This window comes from Squalius cephalus (assembly GCF_949319135.1).
Source record: "Squalius cephalus genome assembly, chromosome: 20".
Taxonomy (NCBI): Eukaryota; Metazoa; Chordata; class Actinopteri; order Cypriniformes; family Leuciscidae; genus Squalius; species Squalius cephalus.
Window position 1 is genome coordinate 249,263 of NC_137141.1, and position 21,498 is coordinate 270,760.

The following is a 21,498-nucleotide window of genomic DNA, read 5'->3' on the forward strand; positions in this document are numbered from 1 at the left end:
TAACAAATTATTTGAGAAAAAATCTGTTGTGCAATACCAGTGCAATCATAACAATTATGCGCTTTGATGACAATAATAAAATAATGACATTAACCTTTTAATAATTTCAGCGGATTTTGGCGTATATGTTGTGCTAATAACTCCACACAATATGCAACTGCTGAAACTAACAGAGTGTTTTCAAAAACACTATTACATCAACACGATTCCCGCCATAATGTGTCGACTCCGGAAGTGACGTGTTGTTGCGGTCCGGAAAGCTCTTTCATCGGCTTCATGCGTTAGGGTCGGCGTGTTTTTAACCACGTGATTTCTACAGCGTGCGCGTTGTGTGTGCGTGTTGTGTTTGTTTAGTCTGTTTCTGCAGTGTGTGTTGTGTTGTGTTGTGTTGTGTGATGATGGATCAGTGTGCAGTAGACGAGCTGTACGAGGCGTTCGCTGTTCTGGCGGGAAGTGACCCTGATCACTGCTCTTACCCAAAGGTAACACACTACCTGTGTGTGTGTGTGTGTGTGTGTGTGTGTGTGTGTGTGTGTGTGTGTGTGTGTGTGTGTGAGACCCTGATCACTGCTCTTACCCAAAGGTAACGCACTACCTGTGTGTGTGTGTGTGTGTGTGTGTGTGTGTGTGTGTGTGTGTGTGAGACCCTGATCACTGCTCTTACCCAAAGGTAACACACTACCTGTGTGTGTGTGTGTGTGTGTGTGTGTGTGTGTGTGAGAGAGACCCTGATCACTGCTCTTGTGTGAGACCCTGATCACTGCTCTTACCCAAAGGTAACACACTACCTGTGTGTGTGTGTGTGTGTGTGTGTGTGTGTGTGTGTGTGTGTGAGACCCTGATCACTGCTCTTACCCAAAGGTAACACACTACCTGTGTGTGTGTGTGTGTGTGTGTGTGTGTGTGTGTGTGTGTGTGTGTGTGTGTGAGACCCTGATCACTGCTCTTACCCAAAGGTAACACACTACCTGTGTGTGTGTGTGTGTGTGTGTGTGTGTGTGTGTGTGTGTGTGTGTGTGTGTGTGTGACCCTGATCACTGCTCTTACCCAAAGGTAACACACTACCTGTGTGTGTGTGTGTGTGTGTGTGTGTGTGTGTGTGTGTGAGAGAGACCCTGATCACTGCTCTTACCCAAAGGTAACACACTACCTGTGTGTGTGTGTGTGTGTGTGTGTGTGTGTGTGTGTGTGTGTGTGTGTGTGTGACCCTGATCACTGCTCTTACCCAAAGGTAACACACTACCTGTGTGTGTGTGTGTGTGTGAGAGAGACCCTGATCACTGCTCTTACCCAAAGGTAACACACTACCTGTGTGTGTGTGTGTGTGTGTGTGTGTGTGTGTGTGTGTGTGTGTGTGTGTGTGTGTGTGAGACCCTGATCACTGCTCTTACCCAAAGGTAACACACTACCTGTGTGTGTGTGTGTGTGTGTGTGTGTGTGTGTGTGTGTGTGTGTGTGTGTGTGTGACCCTGATCACTGCTCTTACCCAAAGGTAACACACTACCTGTGTGTGTGTGTGTGTGTGTGTGACCCTGATCACTGCTCTTACCCAAAGGTAACACACTACCTGTGTGTGTGTGTGTGTGTGTGTGACCCTGATCACTGCTCTTACCCAAAGGTAACACACTACCTGTGTGTGTGTGTGTGTGTGTGTGTGTGTGTGTGTGTGTGTGTGTGTGTGTGTGTGAGACCCTGATCACTGCTCTTACCCAAAGGTAACGCACTACCTGTGTGTGTGTGTGTGTGTGTGTGTGTGTGTGTGTGTGTGTGTGTGTGTGTGAGACCCTGATCACTGCTCTTACCCAAAGGTAACACACTACCTGTGTGTGTGTGTGTGTGTGTGTGTGTGTGTGTGAGAGAGACCCTGATCACTGCTCTTACCCAAAGGTAACACACTACCTGTGTGTGTGTGTGTGTGTGTGTGTGTGTGTGTGTGTGTGTGTGAGACCCTGATCACTGCTCTTACCCAAAGGTAACACACTACCTGTGTGTGTGTGTGTGTGTGTGTGTGTGTGTGTGTGTGTGTGTGTGTGAGACCCTGATCACTGCTCTTACCCAAAGGTAACACACTACCTGTGTGTGTGTGTGTGTGTGTGTGTGTGTGTGTGTGTGTGTGTGTGAGACCCTGATCACTGCTCTTACCCAAAGGTAACACACTACCTGTGTGTGTGTGTGTGTGTGTGTGTGTGTGTGTGTGTGACCCTGATCACTGCTCTTACCCAAAGGTAACACACTACCTGTGTGTGTGTGTGTGTGTGTGTGTGTGTGTGTGTGTGTGTGTGTGTGAGACCCTGATCACTGCTCTTACCCAAAGGTAACACACTACCTGTGTGTGTGTGTGTGTGTGTGTGTGTGAGAGAGACCCTGATCACTGCTCTTACCCAAAGGTAACACACTACCTGTGTGTGTGTGTGTGTGTGTGTGTGTGTGTGTGTGTGTGTGTGTGTGTGTGTGTGTGTGTGTGAGACCCTGATCACTGCTCTTACCCAAAGGTAACACACTACCTGTGTGTGTGTGTGTGTGTGTGTGTGTGTGTGTGTGTGTGTGTGTGTGTGTGTGTGACCCTGATCACTGCTCTTACCCAAAGGTAACACACTACCTGTGTGTGTGTGTGTGAGACCCTGATCACTGCTCTTACCCAAAGGTAACACACTACCTGTGTGTGTGTGTGTGTGTGTGTGTGTGTGTGTGTGTGTGTGTGTGTGTGTGTGTGTGTGTGTGTGTGTGTGTGACCCTGATCACTGCTCTTACCCAAAGGTAACACACTACCTGTGTGTGTGTGTGTGTGTGTGTGTGTGTGTGTGTGTGAGACCCTGATCACTGCTCTTACCCAAAGGTAACACACTACCTGTGTGTGTGTGTGTGTGTGTGTGTGTGTGTGTGTGTGTGTGTGTGAGACCCTGATCACTGCTCTTACCCAAAGGTAACACACTACCTGTGTGTGTGTGTGTGTGTGTGTGTGTGTGTGTGTGTGTGTGTGTGTGTGTGTGTGTGTGTGTGACCCTGATCACTGCTCTTACCCAAAGGTAACACACTACCTGTGTGTGTGTGTGTGTGAGAGAGACCCTGATCACTGCTCTTACCCAAAGGTAACACACTACCTGTGTGTGTGTGTGTGTGTGTGTGTGTGTGTGTGTGTGTGTGTGTGTGTGTGTGTGTGTGTGAGACCCTGATCACTGCTCTTACCCAAAGGTAACACACTACCTGTGTGTGTGTGTGTGTGTGTGTGTGTGTGTGTGTGTGTGTGTGTGACCCTGATCACTGCTCTTACCCAAAGGTAACACACTACCTGTGTGTGTGTGTGTGAGACCCTGATCACTGCTCTTACCCAAAGGTAACACACTACCTGTGTGTGTGTGTGTGTGTGTGTGTGTGTGTGTGTGTGTGTGACCCTGATCACTGCTCTTACCCAAAGGTAACACACTACCTGTGTGTGTGTGTGTGTGTGTGTGTGTGTGTGTGAGACCCTGATCACTGCTCTTACCCAAAGGTAACACACTACCTGTGTGTGTGTGTGTGTGTGTGTGTGTGTGTGACCCTGATCACTGCTCTTAACCAAAGGTAACACACTACCTGTGTGTGTGTGTGTGTGTGTGTGTGTGACCCTGATCACTGCTCTTACCCAAAGGTAACACACTACCTGTGTGTGTGTGTGTGTGTGTGTGTGTGTGTGTGAGACCCTGATCACTGCTCTTACCCAAAGGTAACACACGACCTGTGTGTGTGTGTGTGACCCTGATCACTGCTCTTACCCAAAGGTAACACACTACCTGTGTGTGTGTGTGTGTGTGTGTGTGTGAGACCCTGATCACTGCTCTTACCCAAAGGTAACACTACCTGTGTGTGTGTGTGTGTGTGTGTGTGTGTGTGTGTGTGTGTGTGTGTGTGTGTGTGTGTGAGACCCTGATCACTGCTCTTACCCAAAGGTAACACACTACCTGTGTGTGTGTGTGTGTGTGACCCTGATCACTGCTCTTACCCAAAGGTAACACACTATGTGTGTGTGTGTGTGTGTGTGTGTGAGACCCTGATCACTGCTCTTACCCAAAGGTAACACACTACCTGTGTGTGTGTGTGTGTGTGTGTGTGTGTGTGTGTGTGACCCTGATCACTGCTCTTACCCAAAGGTAACACACTACCTGTGTGTGTGTGTGTGTGTGTGTGTGTGTGTGTGTGTGTGTGTGTGTGTGTGTGTGTGACCCTGATCACTGCTCTTACCCAAAGGTAACACACTACCTGTGTGTGTGTGTGTGTGTGTGTGTGTGTGTGTGTGTGTGACCCTGATCACTGCTCTTACCCAAAGGTAACACACTACCTGTGTGTGTGTGTGTGTGTGTGTGTGTGTGTGTGAGAGACCCTGATCACTGCTCTTAACCAAAGGTAACACACTACCTGTGTGTGTGTGTGTGTGTGTGTGTGTGTGACCCTGATCACTGCTCTTACCCAAAGGTAACACACTACCTGTGTGTGTGTGTGTGTGTGTGTGTGTGTGTGAGACCCTGATCACTGCTCTTAACCAAAGGTAACACACTACCTGTGTGTGTGTGTGTGTGTGTGTGTGTGTGTGTGTGTGTGTGTGTGAGAGACCCTGATCACTGCTCTTACCCAAAGGTAACACACTACCTGTGTGTTTGTGTGTGTGTGTGTGTGTGTGTGTGTGTGTGTGTGTGTGTGAGAGACCCTGATCACTGCTCTTACCCAAAGGTAACACACTACCTGTGTGTTTGTGTGTGTGTGTGTGTGTGTGTGTGTGTGTGTGTGTGTGAGTGTGTGTGTGTGTGTGTGTGTGTGTGTGTGTGTGTGAGACCCTGATCACTGCTCTTATCCAAAGGTAACACACGACCTGTGTGTGTGTGTGTGTGTGTGTGTGTGTGTGTGAGACCCTGATCACTGCTCTTACCCAAAGGTAACACACTACCTGTGTGTGTGTGTGTGTGTGTGTGTGTGTGTGTGTGTGTGTGTGTGTGTGAGAGACCCTGATCACTGCTCTTACCCAAAGGTAACACACTACCTGTGTGTGTGTGTGTGTGTGTGTGTGTGTGTGTGTGTGTGAGTGTGTGTGTGTGTGTGTGTGTGTGTGTGAGACCCTGATCACTGCTCTTATCCAAAGGTAACACACGACCTGTGTGTGTGTGTGTGTGTGTGTGTGTGTGTGTGTGTGAGACCCTGATCACTGCTCTTACCCAAAGGTAACACACGACCTGTGTGTGTGTGTGTGTGTTTGTGTGTGTGTGTGTGTGTGTGTGTGTCTGTCTGTGTATGTGTGGGGAAGTGACCCTGATCACTGCTCTTATCCAAAGGTAACACACAACCTCTGTCTGTGTGTGTGTGTGTGTGTGTGTGTGTGACCCTGATCACTGCTCTTACCCAAATGTAACACACAACCTCTGTGTGTGTGTGTGTGTGTGTCTGTCTGTGTGTGTGTGAGGAAGTGACCCTGATCACTGCTCTCAGGTGTGTTTGTTGTGTTGTTCATGTGTGTGTTGTGTGTTGCAGGGCTACATGAAGAGGCAGGCGGTGTTTGCGTGTAACACGTGTGTTCAGGAAGGCATGGATCCGGCCGGTGTGTGTCTGGCGTGTGCAAACGCGTGTCATGATGGCCATGATGTGTGTGAACTTTACACTAAAAGGTCTGAGAGATTCATCGCTCGTCTCCAACTCTCTAGAGTGTCTGAGGAGGAAACATTCACTGCATTTACTGTCTGGTCATGTGTTTGTTTTGTCACAGGAATTTTCGTTGTGATTGTGGCAATGAGAAGTTTCATGGCTTCAGATGCAGACTTCATGCGGTGAGTGTTATGAAGCCGACCCGATGTCTGTCCTCATCATCAGTGGCTCAGATCATCAGGAATAGCCGCGTTTCCACCGAAATTACATGGAACAATTTGTCCCAGAAACTGTTTCCCCCAGAGCTGTTGCTGTCTGCGTTTCCACCGCGGTCTAAAGTGCCGGGAAGATTACGCAACTTAGTCCGGTGATGCAGTTCCCGCTGGATTTCATCCTCTGAATTTAAGATTAATTAAGCCTGAACCTCGTCGTCGGCCTATCAGTCGTATTTTTTAAACTCCATTGTTAATTTGAATAGCAAACAACTGTTACTACACACAACGCAACAGACAGTGGTTGAAATAAAATGCTGCGTGTAGTCAGCCAATCAAAACCATGTTCAGCGCCCAAGTCCCACCCCTGAAAGTTCCTGAACTTTGAAAAAGTACTATCTTGCAAGCAGGGACTTTTTAAGGGAGAAATATTTACCCGGAATTTCATTTAGACCCTGATTCCTGAGGTGGAAACACACCGAGTACCAGCCCGAAGTCCCTAGTTCCTGCGATGGAAACACACCGAGTACCAGCCCGAAGTCCCTAGTTCCTGCGGTGGAAACACACCGAGTACCAGCCTGAAGTCCCTAGTTCCTGCGGTGGAAACACACCGAGTACCAGCCTGAAGTCCCTAGTTCCTGCGGTGGAAACACACCGAGTACCAGCCTGAAGTCCCTGGGGTGGAAACACACCGAGTACCAGCCTGAAGTCCCTGGGGTGGAAACACACCGAGTACCAGCCCAAAGTCCCTAGTTCCTGGGGAAAGTTCCTGCGGTGGAAACACACCGAGTACCAGCCGGAAGTCCCTAGTTCCTGGGGTGGAAACACACCGAGTACCAGCCTAAAGTCCCTAGTTCCTGGGGTGGAAACACACCGAGTACCAGCCTGAAGTCCCTGCGGTGGAAACACACCGAGTACCAGCCCGAAGTCACTAGTTCCTGCGGTGGAAACACACCGAGTACCAGCCCGAAGTCCCTAGTTCCTGGGGTGGAAACACACCGAGTACCAGCCCGAAGTCCCTAGTTCCTGGGGAAAGTTCCTGCGGTGGAAACACACCGAGTACCAGTCCAAAGTCCCTAGTCCCTGCGGTGGAAACACACCGAGTACCAGTCCAAAGTACCTAGTCCCTGCGGTGGAAACACACCGAGTACCAGCCCAAAGTCCCTAGTTCCTGCGGTGGAAACACACCGAGTACCAGCCCGAAGTCACTAGTTCCTGCGGTGGAAACACACCGAGTACCAGCCCGAAGTCCCTAGTTCCTGCGGTGGAAACACACCGAGTACCAGCCCGAAGTCCCTAGTTCCTGGGGAAAGTTCCTGCGGTGGAAACACACCGAGTACCAGCCCAAAGTCCCTAGTTCCTGAGGTGGAAACACACCGAGTACCAGCCCAAAGTCCCTAGTTCCTGAGGTGGAAACACACCGAGTACCAGCCCAAAGTCCCTAGTTCCTGAGGTGGAAACACACCGAGTACCAGCCCGAAGTCACTAGTTCCTGCGGTGGAAACACACCGAGTACCAGTCCAAAGTCCCTAGTCCCTGCGGTGGAAACACACCGAGTACCAGTCCAAAGTCCCTAGTCCCTGCGGTGGAAACACACCGAGTACCAGTCCAAAGTCCCTAGTTCCTGCGGTGGAAACACACCGAGTACCAGTCCAAAGTCCCTAGTTCCTGCGGTGGAAACACACCGAGTACCAGCCTGAAGTCCCTAGTTCCTGGGGTGGAAACACACAGAGTACCAGCCTGAAGTCCCTGCGGTGGAAACAAACCGAGTACCAGCCCGAAGTCCCTAGTTCCTGCGGTGGAAACGCACCGAGTACCAGCCCGAAGTCCCTAGTTCCTGGGGTGGAAACACACCGAGTACCAGCCTGAAGTCCCTGCGGTGGAAACACACCGAATACCAGCCTGAAGTCCCTGCGGTGGAAACACACCGAGTACCAGCCCGAAGTCCCTGCGGTGGAAACACACCGAGTACCAGCCCGAAGTTCCTGCGGTGGAAACACACCGAGTACCAGTCCAAAGTCACTAGTTCCTGCGGTGGAAACACACCGAGTACCAGTCCAAAGTCCTTAGTTCCTGCGGTGGAAACACACCGAGTACCAGTCCAAAGTCCATAGTTCCTGCGGTGGAAACACACCGAGTACCAGCCCAAAGTCCCTGCGGTGGAAACACACCGAGTACCAGCCCGAAGTCCCTAGTTCCTGCGGTGGAAACACACCGAGTACCAGTCCAAAGTTCCTGCAGTGGAAACACACTGAGTACCAGTCCAAAGTCCCTAGTTCCTGCGGTGGATACACACCGAGTACCAGCCCAAAGTCCCTGCGGTGGAAACACACCGAGTACCAGCCTGAAGTCCCTAGTCCCTGCGGTGGAAACACACCGAGTACCAGCCCGAAGTCCCTAGTCCCTGCGGTGGAAACACACTGAGTACCAGCCCGAAGTCCCTGCGGTGGAAACACACCGAGTACCAGCCCAAAGTCCCTAGTTCCTGCGGTGGAAACACACCGAGTACCAGCCCGAAGTTCCTGCGGTGGAAACACACCGAGTACCAGCCCGAAGTCCCTGCAGTGGAAACACACCGAGTACCAGCCCGAAGTTTCTGCAGTGGAAACACACCGAGTACCAGCCCAAAGTCCCTGCGGTGGAAACACACCGAGTACCAGCCCAAAGTTCCTGCGGTGGAAACGCATCGAGTACCAGCCCGAAGTTCCTGCGGTGGAAACGCATCGAGTACCAGCCCAAAGTCCCTGCGGTGGAAACACACCGAATACCAGCCCAAAGTTCCTGCGGTGGAAACACACCGAGTACCAGTCCAAAGTCCCTAGTTCCTGCGGTGGAAACACCGAGTACCAGCCCGAAGTTCCTGCAGTGGAAACACACCGAGTACCAGTCCAAAGTTCCTGCGGTGGAAACGCATCGAGTACCAGCCCGAAGTCCCTGCAGTGGAAACACACCGAGTACCAGCCCAAAGTTCCTGCGGTGGAAACACACCGAGTACCAGCCCAAAGTTCCTGCGGTGGAAACACACCGAGTACCAGTCCAAAGTCCCTAGTTCCTGCGGTGGAAACACACCGAGTACCAGTCCAAAGTCCCTAGTTCCTGCGGTGGAAACACCGAGTACCAGCCCGAAGTTCCTGCGGTGGAAACACACCGAGTACCAGTCCAAAGTTCCTGCGGTGGAAACGCATCGAGTACCAGCCCGAAGTCCCTGCAGTGGAAACACACCGAGTACCAGCCCGAAGTTCCTGCAGTGGAAACACACCGAGTACCAGCCCGAAGTCCCTGCGGTGGAAACACACCGAGTACCAGCCCAAAGTTCCTGCGGTGGAAACACACCGAGTACCAGGCCAAAGTCCCTAGTCCCTGCGGTGGAAACACACCGAGTACCAGTCCAAAGTCCCTAGTTCCTGCGGTGGAAACACCGAGTACCAGCCCGAAGTTCCTGCAGTGGAAACACACCGAGTACCAGTCCAAAGTTCCTGCGGTGGAAACACACCAAGTACCAGTCCAAAGTCCCTAGTTCCTGCGGTGGAAACACACCGAGTACCAGCCTGAAGTCCCTGCGGTGGAAACACACCGAGTACCAGTCCAAAGTCCCTAGTCCCTGCGGTGGAAACACACCGAGTACCAGCCCGAAGTTCCTGCGGTGGAAACACACCGAGTACCAGTCCAAAGTTCCTGCGGTGGAAACACACCAAGTACCAGTCCAAAGTCCCTAGTTCCTGCGGTGGAAACACACCGAGTACCAGCCTGAAGTCCCTGCGGTGGAAACACACCGAGTACCAGTCCAAAGTCCCTAGTTCCTGCGGTGGAAACACACCGAGTACCAGCCCGAAGTTCCTGCGGTGGAAACACACCGAGTACCAGTCCGAAGATCCTGCGGTGGAAACACACCGAGTACCAGTCCAAAGTCCCTAGTCCCTGCGGTGGAAACACACAGAGTACCAGTCCAAAGTCCCTAGTTCCTGCGGTGGAAACACACCGAGTACCAGCCCGAAGTTCCTGCGGTGGAAACACACCGAGTACCAGTCCGAAGTTCCTGCGGTGGAAACACACCGAGTACCAGTCCAAAGTTCCTGCGGTGGAAACACACCGAGTACCAGCCCAAAGTTCCTGCGGTGGAAACACACCGAGTACCAGTCCAAAGTTCCTGCGGTGGAAACACACCAAGTACCAGTCCAAAGTCCCTGCGGTGGAAACACACCGAGTACCAGTCCAAAGTCCCTAGTTCCTGCGGTGGAAACACACCGAGTACCAGTCCAAAGTCCCTAGTTCCTGCGGTGGAAACACACCGAGTACCAGTCCAAAGTCCCTGCGGTGGAAACACACCGAGTACCAGTCCAAAGTCCCTAGTTCCTGCGGTGGAAACACACCGAGTACCAGTCCAAAGTCCCTGCGGTGGAAACACACCGAGTACCAGCCCGAAGTCCCTAGTTCCTGCGGTGGAAACACACCGAGTTCCAGCCCAAAGTCCCTAGTCCCTGCAGTGGAAACACACCGAGTACCAGTCCAAAGTTCCTGCGGTGGAAACACACCGAGTACCAGTCCAAAGTCCCTGCGGTGGAAACACACCGAGTACCAGCCCGAAGTCCCTAGTTCCTGCGGTGGAAACACACCGAGTTCCAGCCCAAAGTCCCTAGTCCCTGCGGTGGAAACCCATCGAGTACCAGCCCGAAGTTCCTGCGGTGGAAACACACCGAGTACCAGCCCGAAGTTCCTGCAGTGGAAACACACCGAGTACCATCCCGAAGTTCCTGCGGTGGAAACACACCGAGTACCAGCCCAAAGTCCCTAGTCCCTGCGGTGGAAACACACCGAGTACCAGCCCGAAGTTCCTGCAGTGGAAACACACCGAGTACCATCCCGAAGTTCCTGCGGTGGAAACACACCGAGTACCAGCCCAAAGTCCCTAGTCCCTGCGGTGGAAACACACCGAGTACCAGCCCGAAGTCCCTAGTTCCTGGGGTGGAAACGCGGCTTATAGAAAGCGTTTCTAAAACAGAATGATTGTGGGGGTTATTTTGGACAAAATCCCTGATTAACGTGGAAAAGGCAGCTTTTATTGACCGTCACATGACGTCTGGTCGGCAGTGTGTGTGTGTGTGTGTGTGTGTGTGTGTGTGTTCGGATCTGATGTTGTTCTGTCATGTGATGTTCAGGGAAAAGAAGGGCGAAACCTGAAGAACTCGTACAATCACAACTACTTTGGGCGCTACTGCTCGTGTGACCGGCCGTATCCGGATGAAGGCGATCAGGTGCGTGACGCTCCTCATCCTCACTGAGGGATGAAGCTGCAGTGGATTATGAGCTGTTTCTACTCTCTCCAGGTGAACGAGGAGATGATCCAGTGTGTGGTGTGTGAGGACTGGTTCCACGAGAAGGTGAACTCGCACACACTGTTATTCCTCTCTCCCTCTGATCCTCAGGGGCCGGTTGCACCAGCTGGACGTAAAAAAGTTGGATGTAAGCTCTACGCTGGACTTAGTTACGTCCAGCTTTCCGATGAATATTTACATCTGTTGCACAGTCTAAAACTACGACTAGGCACAGCTACGCTTAGCATAGACCAGGGTTTCTCAAACGCGGTCCTGGAGGGCCACTGTCCTGCACAGTTTAGATCCAACCCTGATCAAACACACCTAGCTATGAGTTTCTAGTGATCCTGAAGACATTGATTAGCTTGCTCAGGTGTGTTTGATCAGGGTTGGAGCTAAACTGTGCAGGACAGTGGCCCTCCAGGACCAAGTTTGAGAAACCCTGGCATAGACGATGCTCATACACGCTGACATGTTCTACCGCACTGATAGTTTATTGGCTCCAACGAATAGATGACACAACATGACTGCTGAGCCGAGAAAAAGAAAATTAAATTACTCAGATTGTGAAACAAGAAAAATTGAGCTATTAAGTAAGTATGCATATTTTGGTATGCAAGCATTGGCATAAAATAGATGCGCCATTGTCTCAACGTATTTATTTATCTTTATTTTCACCAGGGAAACAAGTCGAGACTTCTAACTTTACCCCTACCTTTGACTAGATGTAAGATTTAGTATCAGATGAGCGCTACGCGCAGATGGTGCAACAGGGATTAATTCTACGCAGGAAGTTTAGTCTTATGACCGGGTGTACGTCAAGCTGGTGCAACCGGCCTCTGGTGTTAAAGTGTGTCCTCATGTTTCAGCATCTGGATTCTCCAGCGGCTGACGGAGAGGTGCTGACGGAGATGATCTGTGTGCGCTGCATGGAGCGAGTGCCGTTCCTCTGGGCGTACGCGGCTCGATTAGCAGGTCTGGAGGAGGTGCGCTCCTAAAGAAACATGGGCCGCAGGGTCGGTTCTGCAGTCACTGCGCTGTTGTAAACAGGATCTGTTTTGTGATCTCTTCCAGGTTCTGCTCTGAATAAACAAGCCCTCTGTGAAGAGCATGTGAGCGCCGATCAGGCGCCAGGTGACAAGCAGTCGGATGCTGCTGGAGCCGCGGGTCGAGGTGATTCAGGGATGGCTCCTGCGGATCAGCAGATCCCAGACGGCAGTGGATGTGTGTGTAAAGAGCTGAAGGCCGGACCCTCGGGTCGAGGTGATTCAGGGACGGCTCCTGCAGATCAGCAGATCTCTGACGGCAGCGGATGTGTGTGTAAAGAGCTGAAGGCCGGAGCCTCGGGTCGAGGTGATTCAGGGATGGCTCCTGCAGATCAGCAGATCTCTGACGGCAGCGGATGTGTGTGTAAAGAGCTGAAGGCTGGAGCCTCGGGTCGAGGTGATTCAGGGACGGCTCCTGCAGATCAGCAGATCTCTGACGGCAGCGGATGCATGTGGAAAGAGCTGAAGGCCGGAGCTGCGGTGTGTGTGAGAGAAGCTCCGGTGTTCTGGCCGTATCACTGGAGAGAGAAACTCTGCCGCTGCACAGACTGCAAGGTGTCGTTCACAATCTTTATTCTAGAGGATCTCATACGCTTGATTGACGGATATGAGTGAATCACTGTTACAGAGCTCTGTTTCTGTAATATTTTAACTGTTTTTAATGTTCTATATATTGTGTGTAGAGAATGTATGTAGAGACGGGTGTTCCTTTCCTGCTGGACGAGTCGGACACACTGCTCGCATACGAGGAGAGAGCCAAAGCTGAAGCGCTGAGGAGCGACGACCTGCTGCTGTCCTGCCTGACCTCTGTGACCCCTCTGACCTCTGTGACCTCTCTGACCTCTCTGAACCACGTGCAGCAGCTCGAGGTCATTTACCGTAAGTGTGGCTCTGTCATTAAAATCACTAGTATTAGTAATCACGGGGGGGGGGGGGATCCAGCGAGAATCCAGCAAGTGTGACCGTTGTTTCCGGACGGCCCGTTTTCACTGTTGCACAGCGGTTTTCTCTCTGACTGAGTGAATTACGTTGTAGCTCCGTATAGCTTTGTTTTTAAACTCTATCTTCTATCTTCCCTGCCTTTTATATTGCTTAATAATCATCGCAATTTACTTCATCTCGTTTTGTCTGTCATTTTGACATCGCTAGCTTTAATCTAAATCGCCATCGTTATTAACATTTTGCTAGCCAGTTAATCTGCCATCCGTGTTTGCCGTCTTTTTTTCTCTTGCGCCTTTTACGAGTCCATCAAACAACTTTGGTGAGTATGATCAGTCAACAAACACTGGGAGTCGTGTCTCCTCTTATTGTCACCTGCACCTCATGTAACATGTATAGCATAGCCTTTTCTGCCAGCACAGGATTTATATGTGTGATAAATGCAGGGAGATAGTAAAGCTGACGGGGAAGATCTCAGAACTAGAGACATGCATCCAAACTTTGTAAGAGTGCAAGGGCTTTAGATACTGCTTTGGATGCGACTAGCTTAGTGAACTCTGTACACTGTTCGGTTCCAGCTGAAGTAGAGCCCGTGCAGCAGGGCAACTGGGTGACGGTGAGGCGCTATAGTCGCGGGACAAAACACCGCTCTTCCGTTCCGATTACTTCTTCAAACAGATTCTCCCCTCTCAGTGAAACACCCACTGAGAATCCTGTTGAATGTGCCCTAGTTATTGGTGATTCGATCACACGGGATGTGAAAATAGAGACACCAACCACCATAGTCACATGTTTGCCGGGAGCCAGAGCGCCTGACATCAAAGCAAATTTAAAAGTGCTGGCTAATGCTAATCGTAAATTCTCTAAGATCATTGTTCACGTCGGCACTAATGATGTTCGACTCCGCCAGTCGGAGATCACCAAAATTAACATTAAAGAGGTGTGTGAACTCGCAAGTACGATGTCAAGCACTGTAATTTGCTCTGGCCCCCTTCCTGTTCGCAGGAGTGACGAGATAGTTAGTAGACTGCTCACTCAATGTCTGGCTGTCGCGGTGGTGTCCGCAAAATAATATAGAATTCATAGACAATTGAAAAAGTTTTTGGGCCGAAAAGATCCGGGCCGTATCCAGATCAGATGGAGGACAATCTGTATTGTAAAAAGCGCTGTATAAATAAAGATGACTTGAAGTGTGTGTGTGTGTGTGTGTGTGTGAGAGAGAGAGAGAGAGAGAGAGAGAGAGTGTGTGTGTGAGTGCGTCTGAGTGAGCGTGCGAGAGTGAGTGTGTGTGATAGACATGTACGAGTGTGTTTTAGACAGGATTTGTTATAGAAGTGCCTTTGCTTGAAATGTTTTTCTTTTTTTTCTTTCTTGTGTCTAGAGTTCAATGAGTTGAAAGACGAGCTACGTGAGTTTCTTCAACAATCGTCAGACCAGAGGAAGGTAAAGATGAGAATCAGTTACTGAGATCAGTCAGAAGTAAAGCTCAGTTTTAATGATCTCTGGTTTGGTTTTAGGAGGTGACGCCTGAGCGTTTGCGGGACTTTCTGGAGGAACTGCAGGCCAAAAAGAGGCGGCGGTTAAACTGAACCAATCAGCAGCGGTTCTCGGTTAATCTGAACCAATCAGCAGCGGTTCTCGGTTAAACTGAACCAATCAGCAGCGGTTCTCAGTTAAACTGAACCAATCAGCAGCGGTTCTCGGTTAACCTGAACCAATCAGCAGCGGTTCTCGCAGCAATATGGGCCTTAACATCCACTTTAATAAAATTCTAGAGCAAAAACTATCGCTTGTGTGCAAATACTTCTTAATTATTGCTCTTCGTCGCAGATTCTCTCTTGTAGCTCATTATCAGTACGTCTCCATGTTCAGCATCTTTGCTCCAGTCTTTGAATCTGATTGGTCGAGCAGGAGTGCTGTATAAATCTGTATCATCCTCACAGTTGAGCTGCAGGTCTGAATATGAGCTGTGATTGACCTTTGACCCCTGTGCTGGGATCTGCAGCACATAAACATGAAAACAGGATGGGATACTAAAGTGTCCATCATATACACACTTCAGAATCTCACCGGAAGTATTCGCTCATCCGGGGATTTTTTTTGCCAACGCTCTTATGAGTACTGTGAAGTCAGACATACTTCTATTGTCATACTGTGATACTGTTTTTTTTTCTACTATATAGACCTTATGTAGCTCCGCCCCTTTTCAGCGCTGCGCTCATTGTCTTTTGACTTCCGGTCTGTATTTTCACAGCGTTTTGCGTGTTTATTAATGAACGGCTCGTTTTAAAATCTTCCCGGTCGATTTACATTTGTTAAGTCATCTGCTTTAAACATTACAGTCCTCATGATAACTTTCGTTAACTTTACATTAAGTAAATCCACTTAAAAAGCTAATTACTCCTGGACAGAAATGCCATATAAATATACAGAGCGACCGCAAAACGGAAGTTAAAAGACAATTTTCCAAAGATGGCGGCGCCCTTGTTTCTCTGGTGCATAAGGTCTATAGCAGGGGAGTGTGTGATTTCAGATGCAGCCACTGACTCTTCTCACTGGTTGAGATTCATGTGCGTTTGACCAATCACAGGCTCCGGCACTGATCCCAGACCTGCAGCTGGACACTCTTGTATTGTGGAGATCAACACACATCATTACAAAACACCTTTACAGTATTTAATAATATACAAATACAGTATAACAACATAATAATGAATGTATGATTATTGTAGGCTTATGAATCTGTAAGGTTTTGTTTAATTATAACAGTTGGTGGAGTGATTAGCCTAATTACTATCTGGTGCCACTTTTAAATTATACGGATATATAACAGGGTTTAAGATTTTATCTCAGTATTTCATACTTTTATATATCGCCTGTAGTGTAACTAACTGGACACTAGAGGGCACTCCGGTTCATGTGAATGCCATCAGTGTTTCTCACAGGTTCGCGTTTAAAGTCTGTGTAGAGAGAATGGTGTCGTCTTAGCGGCCCCTAATTTAATAACAAATGATCATTGCGACGGAAGCGAATCAATTAAAACTAACTTTAGATGGAAATAACTTAACTCTGCTGTAAAGCCGAAACAATCTCTGTTACCTTAAATTATACGCTTATCTCTGTAAAGCTGCTTTGAGACAATCTACATTGTTAAAAGCGCTATATAAATGAAGATGACTTGACTTGACTTGACAGACCCAGGCCGTCCGCAGGGCTTCATCTCTCTGACACAGCGCCGTCTGAGTTCAGGTTAGAATAAAAGGAGGAGGATGCATAACAGCTGCAACAGCTAAAGCGGCTCGCCATGCTTAGAGTGAACCCTTGGTGTTTCTGATGTGATCTGAGTGATCTGAGTGATCTGTTGGGTTTATTATCATATAAGTGTGCAGAATAGTAATAAGAGATGTTGAGACTAAGGAGGGGATGTAGTGTAACCAACTGGACACTAGAGGGCACTCCGGCTCAGTGAAGGTTATAGAGAGAGATGTATAGGGGAGAATAAAAATAAATGGATGTTCAGTAACTGAGCTGATGTTCCACCCCAGAGTTTAAGACATAATCATCTGTTACACCCACCCCAAAGCACTTACACTAAAGGGTTAATTGAAAGCGATGCCATAATACTCTTACAAGAAGAACATTACAGAATGTCTTCAGTCCTCTTATAGTGTTCAAGCCAAAGGAGAAGAGTAAATATGAGGAAACGCTTGAGAATCCAGCAGTGGGTTATAGTATAATGCCAGCCTTTATGTACATGTGTTAGTTTCAGTGATGGGTATAACAGCGTTATAAATAAACAGCATTACTAACGGCGTTATTTTTTCAGTAACGAGTAATCAAACGACTGACTGTTTCCCCGTTACAACGCCGTTACTGACAATAAACGCTTGAGCTCACTGAAGCGGTCTTCATCTGATCGGCTCTCTCTCTCTGTGTGTGTGTGTGTGTGTGTGTGTGTGTGTGTGTGTGTGTGTGTGTGTTTGAGGTGCCGGACTGCAGAGCCCAAGTGTGTCCGAGTGCGTGAGAGAGGCCGAGTGTGTCCGAGCATAATATAGTTTGTTTATAAATAAATGACACATTTCAGCATTGGGATAATATCTGCAGCCTATTGGTATCATCTGCAACGTTTTAGTTAGTTTACATGGTTTTAAAATAAAACTCCAAAATAACCTGCAGGTTCCATTCAAAGAAAACATCTTTGTCTTACCGGTTGTGAACACGTGCGGCAAACACGACTAGACTTTGGCTTGAATAATGAATAATGGCTTGACGACGTTCTCTGTAGGTTATTAAAATAAACCCCAAAAATATCACCATCTCTATCTCAGTCCCTCTAGCGCCACCAACTGTCAAAATTTTGACTTGTTTATGCAAATAACTTTTCAACTATAGGGGTGAGAAACAAATAATCTTTCCTCTGATTCCTTGCTTGCACCACATGATGTTTTGAACAAGATTATCTTCAGATTCACTTTGATTCGTCAAACTTGTCCTGAATTCAGTGAAGAGTGTGCCAAAATGGACATAGATCTCCACAATGCTTAGCGTATTCTGCCCAAACTTGGTGTGTGTGATGACAGCCGTGACCTGAGGCTAGCTGAGCAGTTTCAGCACAGTGCCACCTACTGGTCAGGAGATATGAAAAATGTACATTTTTGCTTAACTTCTGAAAGGTTTGGCCAAAAATCACAAAACTGATCTCTTTAGATTCGGTGTGGCATGCTGAGTCCAACAATACACACTTTTCCCATATCTGCCATTTTTGGCACCGGTCATTTAGAATTTTGCTGTAAAATGCATATTTCATATTCTGTCAAACTTCCTGTCCGCCAAATTTGTTTTCTTTTAAAACCTACTTTTTCAAACTTTTCCTAGACTGTTCGACTCATCTTCAGACCGCGGGGCAAAAAGTTATATATAAAAGTTTACGAAAACGTTTTCATAGAGTGTGTTAATACATTAGATGGCATGATGCCACACCTCTGAGGCGTACGGGTAATAAACTGTACATGTGTCACTGCGTTTACATGCGAACAAATCATCCGTTACTGACGGCTCAGTTGCACTGAAAAGCCTTCGTGTAAAACACCGTAATCGATCCGATTGAGCTCGACCCCACTGAGATTACGATCCGACTGAAAGGAGTGTTTATTCCTTTTCTAATCCGATCGAGAGAACATGTGAACACTTGATCGGATTGAAAACCGAAACTGAAAGGACTGCGCATGTGCAATGACAGAAATAGCGTAATGACGTAGAAATAGAAATAGCGTAATGACGTAGAAATAGAAATAGCGTAATGACGTAGAAATAGCGTAATGATGTAGAAATAGCGTAATGATGTAGAAATAGCGTAATGACGTAGAAATAGCGCAATGACATAGAAATAGCATAATGATGTAGAAATAGCGTAATGGCATAAAAATAGCGTAATGACGTAGAAATAGAAATAGCGTAATGATGTAGAAATAGAAATAGCGTAATGACGTAGAAATAGCGTAATGATGTAGAAATAGCGTAATGATGTAGAAATAGCGTAATGACGTAGAAATAGCGCAATGACATAGAAATAGCATAATGATGTAGAAATAGCGTAATGACGTAAAAATAGCGTAATGACGTAGAAATAGAAATAGCGTAATGACGTAGAAATAGCGTAATGACGTAGAAATAGCGCAATGACGTAGAAAGAGCGCAATGACGTAGAAATAGCGCAATGACGTAGAAATAGCGTAATGACGTAAAAATAGCGTAATGACGTAAAAATAGCGTAATGACGTAAAAATAGCGTAATGACGTAGAAATAGCGCAATGACGTAGAAATAGCGCAATGATGTAGAAATAGTGTAATGACGTATAAATAGCGTAATGACGTAGAAATAGCGTAATGACGCGTAATGACATAGAAATAGCGCAATGACGTAGAAATAGCGCAATGACGTCGAAAGAGCGTAATGACGTAGAAATAGCGCAATGACGAAGAAATAGCGTAATGATGTAGAAATAGCGTAATGACGTAGAAATAGAAATAGCGTAATGACGTAGAAATAGAAATAGCGTAATGACGTAGAAATAGCGTAATGACGTAGAAATAGCGTAATGACGTAGAAATAGCGTAATGACGTAGAAAGAGCGCAATGACGTAGAAATAGCGCAATGACGTAGAAATAGCGTAATGACGTAAAAATAGCGTAATGACGTAAAAATAGCGTAATGACGTAGAAATAGCGCAATGACGTAGAAATAGCGCAATGATGTAGAAATAGCGTAATGACGTAAAAATAGCGTAATGACGTAGAAATAGCGCAATGACGTAGAAATAGCGCAATGACGTAAAAATAGCGTAATGACGTAAAAATAGCGTAATGACGTAGAAATAGCGCAATGACGTAGAAATAACGTAATGACGTAGAAATAGCGTAATGACGTAAAAATAGCGTAATGACGTAGAAATAGCGTAATGACGTAGAAATAGCGTAATGACGTAGAAATAGCGTAATGACGCGCTGAACGAGCTGTCCTCCTGATGAATAAAGTGTGGTATAAACGAGTGTCCCGTGCTCCTGTAATCCTCCTGTTGTGGAGCAGGAGTTAACCCTGCGCGTGTGTGAAGTGGAGCAGGACGACGGTCCTCCAGCGCTGCTTCAGAAGCTCACACACACACACACACACACACACACGACTGGTTCTGGGCAGTTTTACTGCATGATCAATATTAGCAGCGGCACAATGGCTCATATGATCATTATCTCCAAATTATGACCAGAAATGGATAAAACCGATAAAGAACTGTAGGAGAACAGTTATTATGCACAAACAGCGGGAAATGTGTATCTGTGCAGTGAGCGCATGTCAAACAATATATTCCGATCTGAAGCTTGTGAAATATAAACACACACATCAACCCTTCATGTAAACACTTCAGATTCATCAATCAGAACGAATTCAGTCCGACTGAAACAGAAGTTGTGCATGTACTGCCACTGTCACCTGACTCTGACCACTTCAGTTCGGGCACAGCGCCACCTATTGGTCGAAAGTGATAAACCTTTAAATCATATTACTATAGTGACTGTATGATTTTTCAGACATTTTGCCTAAAATCATTAGCCTGGTTAAAACCAGACCATTCTCAGTAGTAACTGAGTTATGGTCTGGCAAAGCTCCTTTAATAACTAATTTCCAAAGGGGCGTCACCAACGGACGTCGCTCAAATGCCTCTGGGCGCAGTTGGATAGACCTAAAACTCCTAAAACCAATCAGAGCGATCGTCATCGTGTAAAGCCATATGCTGTGTCCCAATTCGCCTAAGTTACACTACGCCATAAAAGTATGTAATCTTTTTGTGAAGAAAATGTATTTACTTTTGAATGTGTAGCAAAAAAGTAGGCAAGCTTTGGGACATACTACTTCTTCATCTTTATCGGACGGATCTGTCGCGTGCATCCTGTCACGTAAACTGCCCTGTCAATCATCGTGTCACAGTTAAAATCCTCTATTAAATCTAATTTAATTTCCTACCGTTTCGGAGAGAAATGTAGTAGCACGTTCATCTGCCAGTGGGTTCATTTGCCAGACTACTTGCAGAGCAAATCTAAATTTGCCGGAAGTTGTCTGGGTTTTCCCAGGCTATAAAATCATCTTAATATGACTTTCATTTCTCATTCTGCAGTGGGTCTGATGCCAGCCATGACTGCATGTGTTCTTTGTGCTTGGCCCATTAATGGCTGCTATATTTAATCACTTTATTTTCTTTCCTTTGTTCTATTTTCCATATTGTTTTAATCTCTTTCCAATGAGAAACAAGATGTCAGTGAAGTTACGCTTATTTTTCCGTTGATACAGTAAATACTGATGTTGTCGTTTATGTTTCATGAGGGATGAAGGATCTTGACATGTTCAGTGATGATCTGATCTGAGAAAATAAAACAATTCATCTTTCTTATTCAAATCCATGTTTAGTGATGAAGATTAAAAGTCAAATAGAGAATGTTTATTTTTGCATTCATTCATTAGCAGACGCTTTTATCCAAAGCAAATTACAAATGAGGAGAGCAACAATAGATTCATCCTAAAGAGGCAAAAACACTTAACAAACAATGAAAAGTGCCAAATGGGGTCTGGAAGGGGAAAACAATCCTGATTTTGTTTTTTCTAAATGTTTAAGATTAAGATTCTCATGGAAAAGATAGACACCAGTTCATCCGTTTATTTTGAAGCCACTGTTGCAGAAATATCAAGCACAGAGAAGACTGATTTACGTGTAAAGGCGGATGAAGTCAGTATAGGCTATTGATCTGCTCGCGGAAGAGTCCATTATCCAGATACAGGAGAGAGCTGTGCGGTGTCAAACCCGGACCCGTGTGTGATGTGCATTAGCGA

General features: G+C 47.3%; 1 protein-coding gene across 1 annotated transcript; it reads left to right on the plus strand.

The window, feature by feature from the left end:
* Positions 1 to 244: 244 nt before the first annotated feature.
* On the plus strand, positions 245 to 15,306 carry LOC307147755 (putative E3 ubiquitin-protein ligase UBR7). Its single transcript, XM_079852701.1, has 10 exons — positions 245 to 482; positions 5,497 to 5,630; positions 5,729 to 5,789; positions 10,976 to 11,071; positions 11,144 to 11,197; positions 12,001 to 12,106; positions 12,206 to 12,732; positions 12,861 to 13,056; positions 14,498 to 14,559; positions 14,634 to 15,306. Exons 1-10 carry the CDS (start codon positions 396 to 398, stop codon positions 14,703 to 14,705), a joined length of 1,395 nt encoding a protein of 464 aa, XP_079708827.1. The 5' UTR covers positions 245 to 395; the 3' UTR covers positions 14,706 to 15,306.
* Positions 15,307 to 21,498: the final 6,192 nt, after the last annotated feature.